Source organism: Cebus imitator, unplaced genomic scaffold (assembly GCF_001604975.1).
Source record: "Cebus imitator isolate Cc_AM_T3 unplaced genomic scaffold, Cebus_imitator-1.0 Scaffold292, whole genome shotgun sequence".
NCBI lineage: Eukaryota > Metazoa > Chordata > Mammalia > Primates > Cebidae > Cebus > Cebus imitator.
Window position 1 is genome coordinate 2,328,546 of NW_016107607.1, and position 15,036 is coordinate 2,343,581.

Below are 15,036 nucleotides of genomic sequence, written 5' to 3' on the forward strand. Positions count from 1 at the left end.
ACAGATCCAAAATTCCAGGGACCTGTATGAGAAACTGATACAATTTAGTGAACCTAATCTAAACTATAAGAACAGTCCATAAAACGCAGCACTGGTTAAGCCCACACAGGAAGCTTGCAAGACGACACTGGGTTAACTTGTATTAAGTTAGGTAGAACATTGAAAAGTACACAAAATAGAATTGAAGCAGGGTGCTCTTAAGGTTTCCATATGTCACAGTTTTGACCAGGACATCGTGAAGAATAAACCATTACTGTGCTGGGGAGTTTGCTTTTGATTGAGATACATTTGTTTTTTTGTTTTATTGAGACAGAGTCTCACGGTCACCCAGGCTGAAGTGCAGTGGTGCAATCTCAGCTCACAGAAACCTCTACCTCCCGGGTTCAAGTGATTCTCCTGCCTCAGCCTACGGAGTAGCTGGGATTACAGGTGCATGCCACCACATCCAGCTAATTTTTGTATTTTTAGTAGAGATGGGGTTTTGCCATGTTGACCAGGCTAGTCTCGAACTCCTGACCTAAAGTGATCCGCTCCATGTAGGCCTCCCAAAGTCCTGGGATTACAGGCCTGAGCCACCGTATCTGGCTACTTTTTGTAATACATTTGTTGTTATAATGACAGAGACCAAGTTTGTTGATAACCTAGTATGTTCTAAACCAAACTTGTCCAACCTGCAGCCCACAGGCCACATGTGGCCCAAGACAGCTTTGAATGTGGCCCAACATAAATTCATAAACTTTCTTCAAACATTATGAGATTTTGCGTGTGTGTGTGTGTGTGTGTGTGTGTGTGTGTGTGTGTGTTTAGCTTGTCAGTTATCATTAGTGTTAGTGTATTTTGTGCATGGCCCAAGACAATTCTTCTTCTTTCAATGTGGGCCAGGGAAGCCAAAAGATTGCACACCTGTTCTAAACCCTATGTAGACAATACACATACATTATCATTTAATCCTTATAATTTTGCCTAGCTGCTCTCAGTTTCCCATATTTTAGGCAAGGGAATCGAGATACAAAAAGGCTAGTAAATGACAAAGCCAAGAAAGACAAGCTTAAATTGCACTGTGGAAGCCCTCCTCAAGATAGTGTGGACACAGTCACTCCTCTTTCCATCTCCTGATCATCTGCTGATTTAGTCACTATCCAAAGTACTCTGATGATCTTGGCCCCTAGATCACACTTGTCCTCTCCAGCCCAATACATGTCATCACCCTGGACAACTTCAGCACCCACCCATGTGGACAATGCAGCCAACATCCTGACCCATTAGCTCCTTGACCTCCCCCCTCCACTGACCTCCACATCCACTCTACTTCAGCCCACTGTGCCCATGACCAAACCACAGCTTGTCATCATTCAGCACTGCTCCACTGTGGACATCATTTCCACTAGTACCCTGCTCTCTGTCCATAGTCTCCCATCCTCCCAGTTTGCCTACTCTATCTGACTTTTCACTTCAAAGAGACCTCACGTCCCTCAATGCCTCCATTTCCTCCCAGACTTTTAGCCCTTACCTGTCTGATCTGGTCTTCAAGTGCAATCACCTGAATTATCTCATCCTCAACTTCCTGTCACCTCTGGCAAAACCTCAATCCTGAATCTATCCAAAAATCTGCATTCTCCATCGTCAAAACTGCTGAGAGAAAAAAAAAAGCCATATTCTTCCACGCATCACGGCTATTACAAATTTACAGCTGCTAATTTACCCGAGACATCAGCACTGCTGGGCCGTCCTTTTACTTTACTTTGGTCAACTTCCTCTCTCTTTCCCCTTAGGAAATGTTCCATACATTCAACTCTCCCCACACGCCCTGCCAACTTCTCCTTCCTCACTCAAAGCATCTGATTTCACCTCTCATTTCAATGAGAAAACCACATTTTTTAGATGAGAAGTACTTCATCTTCCAGCCCTCTTCAATAACAAACTTAGCAACAGCTCCACTCAACTCACCTTTTTTTCCTCCAGTCTCTGAGGATAAGGAATCCTTATTCCAGATGAAGATCAACCTCCACCTCACCCCAACCTTTGCTCTGCACTTCAACCCTCCTCATCTCCTCAGGCACCTTGATCTTCCCACAAGCCCCCTCTCCCTTGTCTATAACCTCTTCCCTCTGTTCCCTGGGTCCTCCCCCTGATCTAATCAAGGTGCTCAAGATGCAGCCTTGTCTCCTCTTCACAGCCATATTTAATTAAGGAGGCCTGGGATATTAGGCCAGAAACTCAAACAAGGGTGAAGCCTTGTTTTAAAAGCTAGGGCACAGATGGGAAAGAAGCTGCAATTCAGAAACTAATAGAACAAGGAGAATGCCCCAATGCCAAAGCCTCAACAGTAGAAATTTGAAATGATGGAACCTGAGGCAGGCCTCTTGAGTACTTCTTATATCAAGCCTTAGTTGCCCTGGAAGCTGGAGCTGGACAGAGTCCTTGGAGTAGATGAGTGGAGCCACCTGTGAGAAAACAAGGGCAGGTAGAGGCTGATCCTGTCCACTCTTGGTTTCAACTACTATTACTGGCTGAAGATTTTCACATCTGTATTTTCAGCCCTGACTTCTCCTTCAGGATTTATACTAGTTATACAATTTCCTGCTGCTTTTCCTGTAGGGACTTCAAAGTCAACAAGCACAAAACTGAACTTTTAAAAACCTTAAACCTGCTCCTGCATGAACGATCTCAATTGCTGACACTACTGTTCAACCACACATTGGAATCTAGAAACCCAACATCCTTGCTTGCTTCTCCCTCTCTTCCCTGACACATCCAATGAACGCCTTAAATTGGTTATTTTTAGTCCATCTCTAGAATCACTATCTAGCTTAAGATCCTTGCCAACTCTTCACCTGAACTAATGATATCTTTTGATTAGTCTTATTCTGAAACACAGGGTGGTGTGCTTGGAGCCGGCTTGCACCAGCTGGCAAGAAGAGGTTGACTGATTCTCTTCCCAACTCTGTGTTCTATGATGTCATATTGGTAGATTGAAACTGTCCACAATGGGAATATTTACACCAGAAAAACTGGCAAACACCACAAAACAGGATCTTTTTTCCTCCCCTGTGGAGAGCTGCTTGTTAAACATTTATGAGCATGATTACCACTGCCCATTTCCCACACTGTGGCCAAACTAATCAACTAGGCCACTCTCCTGATTAAAACCCTTCAGTGGTTCCCCGTGGTCAACAGATAACATAAATTCCTTGGCATGACATATGAGGCCTTTTATCGTTTGGTCCCTGCCTAAATGTTCAATTTCCTCTCCCATATCTTTTTAGTCTCACAACTTATGTGCTAGCACGGAGGTCACAAACTGGTTCACTCAAGCCAAATTGGTCTCACATAGGTACTTTTTTTTGTCCTGCACTGTCTTTAAAATTTTTGAGCCAGCATTTATAACTTTAAGAGCTTCTACACCCACATCCATGTTTCTGGCTTCTTTTCAAAAACTGACAACACTGCTCCTCACTCGTGTCTATGACAATTTACAGGAACTGAGTAGTAGCTGCCCCATTCGAGAGGGTCTCTGCAGTTTACCAGTTTCTACCATTCACTCACCCAAATCATGCATATACACCTACACCTGGTCCTCATTTCTGTTACCTGTTTGGCCTGTATTTTAGACCATGTCATAAAATCTAGATTATTATCAGAATCTTCTGACCCTCATTATAGAACTTTCTCTTCCTTCACTTTGGCTGCCCTGATGATAGTCCATGGTCTCTGCACAGCCTGGGAAGGGAAAAAAACCAGCAAGATGATGAGGGAGGACAAAGCCAAGGGGGTAAAAGGAATATAAAGAAACCTGTAGTCTATGGATCAGTCCCCACTTTGAAGCAATAGCATTGTGAAAAAGGCAAAAATCTTCCAAGTTTGTGAGACTTCACAGTAGTTCCCTGCAGAGCTAATCATCTAACCCTTCTTGGAGTCATGGGATGCCTGCCTTCTCAGCTGGACATGGGAAGGAGAGGTCCAAGGAAGTTAGCTTATATTGATCCAAATTGTGGGAGTCAGATTTGTAAACAATAGAGTCAATTTCTCTTTTCTTTTCTTTTCTTTACTTTTTTTTAGTAGAGATAGAGTCTCACTCTGTTGTCCAGGCTGGATGGAGTGTGGTGGCACAATCACGTCTCACTGTAGCCTAGAACTTCCTTGCTCAAGCACTCCTCCTGCCTCAATCTCTCTACTAGCTGGAACTACACGTGCTTGCCACCAAGCCTATCTAATATGTTTTTGTTTTATTTTTTAAAGACAGGGTCTGACTATGTTGCCCAGGCTGGTGTTGAACCCCTGGGCTCAAGTGATCCTCCCACGTTGGTCTCCCAAAGTGCTGGGATTAGAGGTGTGAACCACCATGGCTGGCCATGAGAGCCAATTTCTTAATGTGAAAATAGGAAATTTAATATATTTTTGCTGAGTGTCTGCTGTGTGTCTAGCACTGTGCTAGATACCATAGGGGAAACAAGAGCAGACCAGGATAACTGTGCCTTCAAAGAGCACATAACCTTATCAAGAAGGCAAAAAGTACATGTGTGAAGTAATTTGGAAATAATGTTAGACAGCATCAGAAAAGTCATTTACTTGCATGTAACCTTGTGCCCACAATATTTAAGTGGGCAGCAAGAGATAAGCTCAAAGTTAGGAGGAGGAGCTGTTGAAGAAACCAGAGCTTGCAGTGACCCTTGAGTGGCAGAAAAATGGTGCGAGAGACCATTCCACACAGGGGATCCACAAGGATATACACACAGAAAGCAACATGTGAGTGGCAACACTGACAGGAGGAGAAAATGCAGTCTGGGTGGGAGGGCAAGATTGGTCACTGCCGACTGGTTTTCTTTTTAAAAGGTTTCCTCTCTGGTGTTAGGTACTCAGGAAGCCAAATGGGGAATCATAAAGTTCCTTGTCAGACAATATAGTTGGATCGTTTCAGAAAGCATTTCATATTCTAGGCATAGACAACAACACCCTTTTGGCTCTATCATACAAGTGGAGCTAAACAGTATTCACAGGTAAGCTGAGCTCATCTCAGGACAGGACTGGCAGCACCAACATGGAAGAAAAGGAAGGACAAGAGTAAGAAAAGTACAAAGAATAAGGAAGAGGGGAAGAGAGAGAGAGACAGGGAATGAGGAAGGAGGAATAGCATGGTAGGAAGCCAACCCATACCCACAATCTAACCCAGGGAATCCTGTGCTACAGGTTAGCCTCTCTTCCCCTCAACACCTTTAGATCCTGATGGAGATTGAGGAAGACTTCCGCCCAGAGAAAGGGTAGATTTCCCACACCTGAGCTCTCTTTTTCCTGGGCAGACTGTGACAAATTTCTCACTTCCCCATCTCTCCCAACTCTAGGCTTTATACCGATAGTGTTTCTGTTCATTTTCAGGCCCACTCAGCTCAGACCTACTTCTTCCTTAGCCTGTAGGCTTATGTTAATTTCTGAGATTATTCTTTCCTATGTCCAATTTACTTTATGAGCCAGTTGCTCACTTCCGGCTGTGTTGTCTGTATCTGCTCCCTCTAAATGTTTGACAATGTTTACTCTCTGATCCATCCTAGCAATTGATGACCATTATGCAGCCACCTTTCAACTATTAAGAGGCTGATGTAAGCACTCAGTGAAGGAAACAGGTTTCTTGCAAACTCCTCCTCCACCACCTTGCTCCTACTCTCTGCTTTCTGGCCACTTCCCTGTTTGAGAATCCTGTATGCAAGGTGGGAGGGAGGCAGTGATGTTGAAAAACAGTAATTCATCCCTTTGTCAGTTCGCCAGTAATTTCTTTTAAGAAGTTTTGAGAGTAAAAAGAAACTGTTAATTAAAATACAATTTCTCCTTACATTTACATAGATTAAAAAATTAAAAACAAAAACAAAAATCCCACTATTTGGCTATTCGATGAGACTCTCAGTTATCCATGGTCTGTCCTACCCAGTTAAAACGAACATTTGGAACTTTTTTTTCCTAAAGTGTAATAAAATCAATATTTCCTGGTTTTCTGGAATCTTACCCATATTTTTAATAGTCAGCTCCACTTCTCCATAAAGCCCCTGCTGACTATTCCAGTCCTCCCATTCTCTAGGTCTAGATCCTACTCCACTTAAACTCTTCTGTGAGTCTAGCAAGCTGCCTCGGTTTCCCTACTGGACTGAGAAAAGACTGTGTCCCAAAAGAGACATTTTAAAGTTGAAAGATTTTAAATTCATTGATCAGGTTCTGCACACTCACCCAGAAGTGCTCCTGAATACCCAAAGAAGCCCCCACCTTTCACCTATAGCTGCTATTTACACCAAACATTACATCATGGACATAGCAGTTTTATCAATGGTCCTTTTGCTATCGGTAACACTTCCTGAAGCCAAGAAGTCTTCATTCACAGACAACTTCTTCCTGACACTAACGAGTTATCTTTACCTTCCTGGGACCTGCAGGAAGTTGGATGAAACCTGTCTGACCTTGGTCTTTGGTCCCCTGAAGTCCCATATATATATATATATATATATATATATATATATATATATATATATATATATAAAGTTAATGTAACAATTCGAGAGAATCTTCTCTTCAGCCCCCAGAGTTTGATTTAATGACATGGTCTTGAAGATTACTGGTTGTTGTTAACCTTTCAAATAAATATTCCTGCAGCCTCTACTCCTCATTTGGAACTGAACTACTATGTACTGTTACCAATTTTATGTAAGTTTGCTCTACCCAAGTAATTCTCCAGAAGGTCAGGAAAAAATGCCCTTTATTTCTCTGTATTCTCCAGTATGTTTCAGACAGAAATGGGTATGTTGTCATTGCATAATTGACAACTTGATTCTAGAGCTTGGCTCTAGAGTCTTGCCTGGGTTTGAATCTTGGCTGTGTTGACTAAAAACTGTGTAACCATAGGCGTGTTCTGTAACTTCTCAGTGTCTCAGCTTCTTCATATGGGAAGAATATTTACCTCACAAGGTTGTTGTGGAGATTAAGTGAGTAAAGACATGGTAATGTGCTTAGAATAGTACCTGGCACACAATAAGCATTTCACAAACCTTAGCTATAAGGAAGGAGGTTTAGGAGGTCAAAAGAATTGAGACGAGAATGGAGACTTAATTCCTGATTCACCAGCATTTTATAGGTCCTATGCTTCTCTCTCCAAACTTTAATCCTGCTCTACCTTGCTTCTCATTTCTTGTACCTAGGTCCCCACTCTGATGATGGACACCCAGTTCTCTGAGTTCACACCAGACATCACTCCCATCATGCTGGCTGCCCACACCAACAACTACGAAATCATCAAATTGCTTGTGCAAAAACGGGTCACTATCCCACGGCCCCACCAGATACGCTGCAACTGTGTGGAGTGTGTGTCTAGTTCAGAGGTAGACAGCCTGCGCCACTCTCGCTCCCGACTGAACATCTATAAGGCTCTGGCAAGCCCCTCACTCATTGCCTTATCAAGTGAGGATCCCATCCTAACTGCCTTCCGCCTCGGCTGGGAGCTCAAGGAGCTCAGCAAGGTGGAGAATGAGTTCAAGGCCGAATATGAGGAGCTCTCTCAGCAGTGCAAGCTCTTTGCCAAGGACCTGCTGGACCAAGCTCGGAGCTCCCGGGAACTAGAGATCATCCTCAACCATCGAGATGACCACAGTGAAGAGCTAGACCCTCAGAAGTACCATGACCTGGCCAAGCTGAAGGTGGCAATCAAATACCACCAGAAAGAGGTAAGCTGAGTTCATCTCTGCTTTCAGGGAAGATTAAGGCCTCCCAAGTCTGGAGCAGCAGAGCAAGAATCAACATTTTTCTACCATTTAGCCCTCTAACAAACAATTGGTTGGGCAGGCCTCACAGTTATGCCCATTTATCCAAGTCACAGACAACCTTTTTGTATTTTCTTCATGGCCAGATAAATAACCATCTGATTCTTTGATGGAAAAGCATTCATGCATTTAGCAAATGCTTACTGAGCACTGTTCTGAGTGTTTGTGATACAGAAGACAGACACTGACCCTACTTTCATGGAGCTTACAAGCTAGTAGTGGATATAGAGTAAATGATCACTTTAATGAATATATGATTACATACTAAGATAAGCACTCTGAAAGAATAGTGTTCTGTGAGAGCACATAAAAAAAGATCCTATCCTATATACTGGGGACATAGTGGGCAGCGATTACAGAAGAGTCACTGTCTGGATGCTGGTAATTTTTGGCACAACTAAATCCCTGACAGCCCCTCAGAAAGAAGGCTAAGAAATGCATTTGAAAGATGGAGTCATACTCAGGGTTTGTAATTCAATAAAAAGCTGGAGCAGGATCTGCTATTGCATGACCTCCAAAATGTTAGGTTCTACCTCTTTAAGGGAGGTCAGTTCAAGCAGGTCACAGGTGAGGTTTTGCTTTCCAGTTAAGCAAGATTTATAGTCAAGCAGGTGTAGTTCTATGCCATCTTGTCAAACAATTTGGAAAAGCCTCCTAACAAGGCTAATTTAGCCCTTTAAGAAAGTAGTATGATACCATGGAAAAAGCGGGACCGTAAAAAGCAAGCTTTACAGTCAAAGCAGGTGGAGTACTATGTCATCTTATCAAATACTTTGGGAGAGTCTCCTAACAAGGCTAATTTAGCCTTAACTTTAAAGAAGCAGCATGATGCCATGGAAAAAGCAGGGACTATGGAGCTAGAGCAACCGAGGATAGAATTTTAACCCACTGGCTCTATGACCTGAAGAAACTCACTGCTATTTTCAGGGTATTAGTTTTCTCATTTATAAAATAGAAATGACAACAATTTCTCCACTTCACAGGGCTATTGTGGGAAATAAGAAAAGCTAGCATTTAGTGCATGACACCAGAAGTGCTTTAATGTCCATTTCCATCTCTTTTCCATGCTACCTGGAGTCCAAGCTGCTGAGAGGTGCTTGCCAGCTGAAGGGCAACTGGCAGCGCCATTCGTTCATGAATCCAGGCTCTGAGGCAAACCTCATTGGGTGTTAATCTGTTCACTTTTTCTCAGGCAAAAATAAAAGCATTATGCCTTAGAAATGAGGCACAAAACGAATACCAGGCAACCTGGAATGGGTTACAAAATGAAAAAGAGCAACATGGAGATTGAAAGGGCTATATTGGGGAAAGTGGTAAATGGCTAGGCCCATCCATGAGTCCCCTTATTTTATTTTTGCCATTTACCTGTTTAAAGTTATTTCAATAAGCCTGGTATTGTGCTTACCTCCATGGAGAAATGTAAAGATCAAATAAAATAAAAGAGGTAATATAATTATGCATAGCGAAATACTGAGCATACAATAGCGGTCAATAACAATTAGCTGGGTCACGTGCGGTGGCTCACGCCTGTAACGCCAGCACTTTGGGAGGCCATTCCAACATTATTGCTGTGAACATTGAAGTGGAATTTTTATTGTGGTAAGATATACCTAATATAAAATTTCCCATTTTAACCACTTGTAAGCTTACAGTTCACTGGCATTAAGTCCATTCACATCATGCAACCATCATCACTAGGGTTCATTTTTGAAGATGCACAAGTTTTGGAGTGTCTATTTTACTTTCAATAGTGTACCTATCTAAGTATAGTTTCGTATTTTGCAAGGCCACATTTTTTTTACATTTTATTTACTTATTTATTTATTTTTGAGATTGAGTCTTACTCTGTCACCCAAGTTGGAGTACAGTGGTGCAATCTCAGCTCACTGCAACCTCCACCTCCTGGGTTCAAGCAATTTTCCTGCATCAGCCTCCATAGTAGTTGGAACTATAGGCATGCACCACCACACCCAGCCAACTTTGTATTTTTTTTTAGTAGAGATGGGGTTTCACCATGTTGCCCAGGCTGGTCTTGAACTCTTGATCTCAAGTGATCCACTCACCTTGCCCCCTCAAAGTGCTAGGATTACAGGCTTAAGCCACTGCACCCAACCTATTTTTATTATTTTTAGAGACAAGGTCTCACTATGCTGCCTAGTCTGGTTTCAAACTCCTGGCCTCAAGTGATCCTCCTGCCTCAGCCTCCCAAAGCACTGGGATTACAGATGTGAGCCACCATGCCTAGCCAGATAAATTGTTTTTAATCCGTAACACTGGCAAAGTAGCACCTCTTAACTGTTCAATATTATGGATACTCAGCAGTAATCCAAGTAATTTCAAAAGTAATCAAAGTAATTTCAAAATTCAAGTAATTTCAAAAGTAAATTACTTTTTGAAAAGTAATTTTAAAAGCACTGTATTTATGCAAAGATCAATATTTTTAAGCCTAGTGTTATTCACTGATCTTTGTGAATAAAATAAATGAAAACCATGGTATTTAGCAGACTGTGTTGTTTCAATCAGAGCACATCAAACTCTAGCTCCAAGCAATATGCAGCCAGGATAGTGAGTGACTGTCAACTTCAATATCAATAATTTCATGATAAAGAATATAATTTCATAGAGCCACTGAAACTCAAATATGACCTAAAGTTTAGTCCCATAGCCAGAGACTTCAGAATCATTTGGGGATTTATATTTATATATTTTGCTCCAAATTTTCCAAGATAAATTATCTAGCAGGTTATACATCAATTTTAACATAATTAGTTTCTCTTCAAACTAAGCCACACTGATTAGAAGCACAGGCTTGAGAAATCATATATATCTTAAAGTTCATACTCCAAAGGCATTGCTTCAGGAATGTAAAACATAATTTATACTTATCAAACTCTATAAATCCCTTCTGAATTGTGAATACATTTCTAGAGGGGAAAAAAAAAAAAGCAAAACAAAACAAAAAAAAAAACCTGTAATCCCTTCCAATCTGTGAATTACAGTTTTTAAAAAATATATGGTTTCATTGAGTCTCAAATGCATACAGTCTCTAATTTCTCTCTATTCAATTCACGTGTCTAATTTAAGTCTGAATAATCTCACCTTCTTAAACATATCACCAATATCCTTTCTGGGGGTGTGTTTTTGTAATTTTAACTTTAGCGTATAAATTTAGCTCAATGCTGTGAGCTACTGAGGTTCCAACAATTCAAGTGTCTGTGAGAACTTCATTCTCAAAAGTCGTTGATTTGAGGAATCAGACTGGTAAGTCTGTTCAATAAATATCCAAAATCTAGTCTTTAAAAAAAAATGAAATATACACACAGTGCTTAGGACCACAAGCAGAAAAAAGTCATGATTTTGATCTTCATTTTATCACATTATATAATACACTTGATTTTTGCAGTATAAACTCTTCTCGTGTAGGAGTTGATGAAACTAGGCAAAGCAACCTTTCATTTTGATGCAAATAAATGAATGAAACCTAACTTTATGCTTCCATTATTATTATTTTTTATTTTTATTTTTATTTTTGAGACAGTTTCACCATGTCACCCGGACTGGAATGCAGTGGTGCCATCTTGGCTCACTGCAACCTCCACCTCCCAGGTTCAAACAATCCTCCCACCTCAGGCTTCCTGGAACTACAGGCATGTGCCACCATACCTGGCTAATTTTTGTAGTTTTAGGAGAGACGGGGTTTTACCATGTTGGCCAGCTGGTCTCAAACTCCTGACCTCAGGTGATCCACCTGCCTTGGCCTCCCAAAGTGCTTGGATTACAGGGATGAGCCACCACATCCGGTCTTATGCTTCCATTACGTTTATGGCAAGTTATCTCAGCTTTTCCATGTTAGACAAAATTCCTCAAACTATTTGAAGGCATATAGTTTATGTTTGCTAACTCATCAAGAAAAAAACGTATTAACATCTTAAGTGGGTCACACCCCAAGATCCAGTGGAACACATTTGGCCTGAGGATTACATGTCAGGAGCCCCTAAACAAGTTGAAAACTTTTTTTTAAAGAATATATTTTTTTTTTCAAACTAACTTCAGACCCTAAAGAAGACTGTAGGAAAATGGACAAGAATTATTTCCCAGGACCAGAATTATTCAAAGAGAAACTGCCTCTAGATGGGGATGAAATAACTGAGCTAAAAGAGAAAAGTTGTTTTTTCCACTTGATTCCATGCTTAACAGTTGGAGCATGAAGTTCTGTCAAGGATAGGTAGGATTTCCTCAATGTCTGTAATCAGGAATACGACACAGCAGATGCACTACTTCTCCACTCTCTAGTGCCATCCCTGGTGACACCTTGCTAAATCTTCTTTTAAAGTGTGTTGTGATTCCAACTGGGGAAAAAATGAAGAAATACCCAGTACAAATGGAAATTTTCTCAATGAGTCGATGTTTGTCGGGGAGAAGCATCAAGAACTCCTGCATCTGGGATAAGGACCCAAAGATAAGCCCATTCACATCTTAAGTTTCAAACAGACAACATGTATTTTTAAAGCTTGAGCTAAAAAGCTATATTCCACACAGAACATTTTTTTTTCTCTCCATAAAATGAGCTGCAATTGGAGCTGATTTTCCAAAGCTGGAAGTTAGGGGTTTGACTACATAAAAAATTTAAAAGTTATAGCTTCAAGAAAGGCCAGTGTTCCCCCAAGTTTAAGTAAGAATAAAGGTATTAAAATGATCAGTATTTCCAGATTTGTCACAATATAAAGGCATGTGTATTTATGTGTTTTCAACAACAGATTTTGTTAGTGACACCGTTTTGGGTTTTTTTGTTTGTTTGTTTGTTTGTTTGTTTGTTTTTGACAGTATTTCACTTTGTTGCCCAGACTGGAGTGCAGTGGCATGATCTCGGCTTACTGCAACCTCTACCTCCCAGGTTGAAGCTATTCTCAAGCCTCAGCCTCCTGAGTAGTTGGGATTACAGGTGCCCACACCACACTGGCTGATTTTTTTGTATTTTAGTAGAAATGAGGTTTCACCATATTGCCCAAGCTGGTCTCGAACTCCTGAGCTCAGGCAATCTGCCCATCTCAGCCTCCCAAAGTGTTAGGATTACAGGAGTGAGCCACCTCGCATGGCCTGTTAATAACATCTTTGATTCGAAGAACCTGAAACACTAAAGTTGTGTTCCATAACTGTGGCCCCCTTGTTCACCTTATATGAATATTTGTGGTAACTTAAAATTTTCTTTTGAGATGCCTTCAGCATTTTTCTAGGGTCTTTAAGATGAAATTGCGACCAGGTATAAAGAGTTCAGTGATTTTCCTTACATCGCTAAAATGCAGTTCCAATCTTCATAAGTATAATGGCAATCACTTATTTATTACCCTGAAGAGATGTGATATTGGGAACTGACAGTTTTATTTATCAATACAAATAATTCCCAAATGACTTCAGGAACCAGAAGTTAATTTTTTTTCATTAGTGTTTTTCTGTTGGTTGGTTGGTTGGTTTGTGAGCTTTCTGAGGGTTAAATAGGCAGAAGAAAACCAGTTTTAAATATGGGCTGGAGGGAGTAGGATCTCTGAAAAAAAGAAGTATTCCCAAGAGAAATCACTAGGTACATCTAGTCTATTAAGATAAGCCTGTCAGTACAGAAACACAATAGTCAGCTTTGATGTTAAAAAAAAAATCATAAACATTAAGTTGGATCATGGTGGCTTAATAACATTCAGAGTTACATAATCCCCTCAGGAACAAAATCTTAGTCTTAAATGGAATATAATTCATTATTTCCTGGTGGGCTTTTTCATATTGTTTTTTCCTATTAGAACTCAAGTAACTCCTCAAAATAATTCAATTTCGTTATTAAAAAAAAAAAAAAAAAAAAAAAAAACACCTCCAAAGAATCAAACAAAACCTGGATCCAAACTCTAACTTTGGCATGAAATAGAATAAGAAAGCTCTAATCTCTTAGAAAACAAGTATAAAACTATTGGATAATCATTACTTGTCAAATAGACTTTCAGATATTCTCATACAGACTTTTTTTTTGCAGTTGGGTGAATTTTCTTTTCAATTTTATTTTTAAATTCTGGGGTACATGTACAGAATGTGCAAGTTTGTTACATAGGTAAACGTGTGCCATGGTAGTTTGCTGCACTGATAAACCCATCACCTAGGTATTAAGTCCAGCATCTATTAGCTAGGAATACATTCCTGATGCTCTCTCTCCCCACCCCTGCCCCAACAGACCCCAGTGTGTGTTGCTTCCCTCCCTGTGTCCATGTATTCTCATTGTTCAGCTCCCACTTACAAGTGAGAACATGTGGCTTTTGGTTTTCTGTTCATGCATTAGTTTGCTGAGGATAATAGCTTCCAGCTTCATCCATGTCCCTGCAAAGGACATGATCTCATTTCTTTTTATGGCTGCAAAGTATACCATGGTGTATATGTACCACATTTTCTTTATCCAGTCTATCACTGATGGGCATTTGGGTTAATTCCCACGTCTTTGCTATTGTGAATAGTGCTGGAATGAACATAAGCATGCACATTTTTCAGATATTCCTGAAAAGTCCTGATTTCATATATTCTGTCTCAATGTCAGATATGTCATGCCAGAGGCTTTGAGAACTATTATTACATTTGTTCCTTATTATCACTGAAGGTAAGCAGAAAATTTCTTAATAACCCTCATTTTGCAAACGAGAAAGGACTATGCTCAGAGATTTAAGATCATGTGACAAAGCCAGAAGTAGAACTTCAGGCTCCTGGTATACATTCTTTCCGAGCATGCTCTGCTACCTTCTGTTGAGTGAAATAATTCACAACCAAGTAATTTAAGATGACCACACGTTTTTTGATTTGTGAATGAAAGTTTATTAGGTAAAGTCTCTTAAAAGAAAACAATAAGATGGTTTAGATCAATAGCTAATAAGGATTATAAACAATCATAAGATAATAACTAGCAGTAATCATCACATGTAAGAATTTACATAGGCACAACTCCCCACATATTTTAGCCCAAGCAAATAGGGATGAAGACTTGAACTACCTAATCCACTGCCATCTACCAGCCTATCTTCCTTGATTTTCACACCTTTTTTTTTATTTTCCCATTTATTTATTTTATTGCATTTTAGGTTTTGGGGTACACGTGAAGAACATGCAAAACAACATTGAGATACCATCTCACGCCAGTTAGAATGGCGATCATTAAAAAATCTGGAGACAACAGATGCTGGAGAGGATGTGGAGAAATAGGAACACTTTTACACTGTTG

At 40.4% G+C, this 15,036-nt stretch overlaps 1 protein-coding gene across 1 annotated transcript in view; it reads left to right on the top strand.

Annotated features, from left to right (window-relative positions):
• Positions 1 to 15,036, top strand: part of TRPC5 (transient receptor potential cation channel subfamily C member 5) — a 292,767-nt gene that overhangs the window by 160,151 nt on the left and 117,580 nt on the right. Inside the window, exon 5 of the mRNA XM_017502147.2 lies at positions 7,176 to 7,697. Coding sequence (XP_017357636.1) covers positions 7,176 to 7,697 — 522 coding nt within the window. The remainder of the gene's footprint in view (positions 1 to 7,175; positions 7,698 to 15,036) is intronic.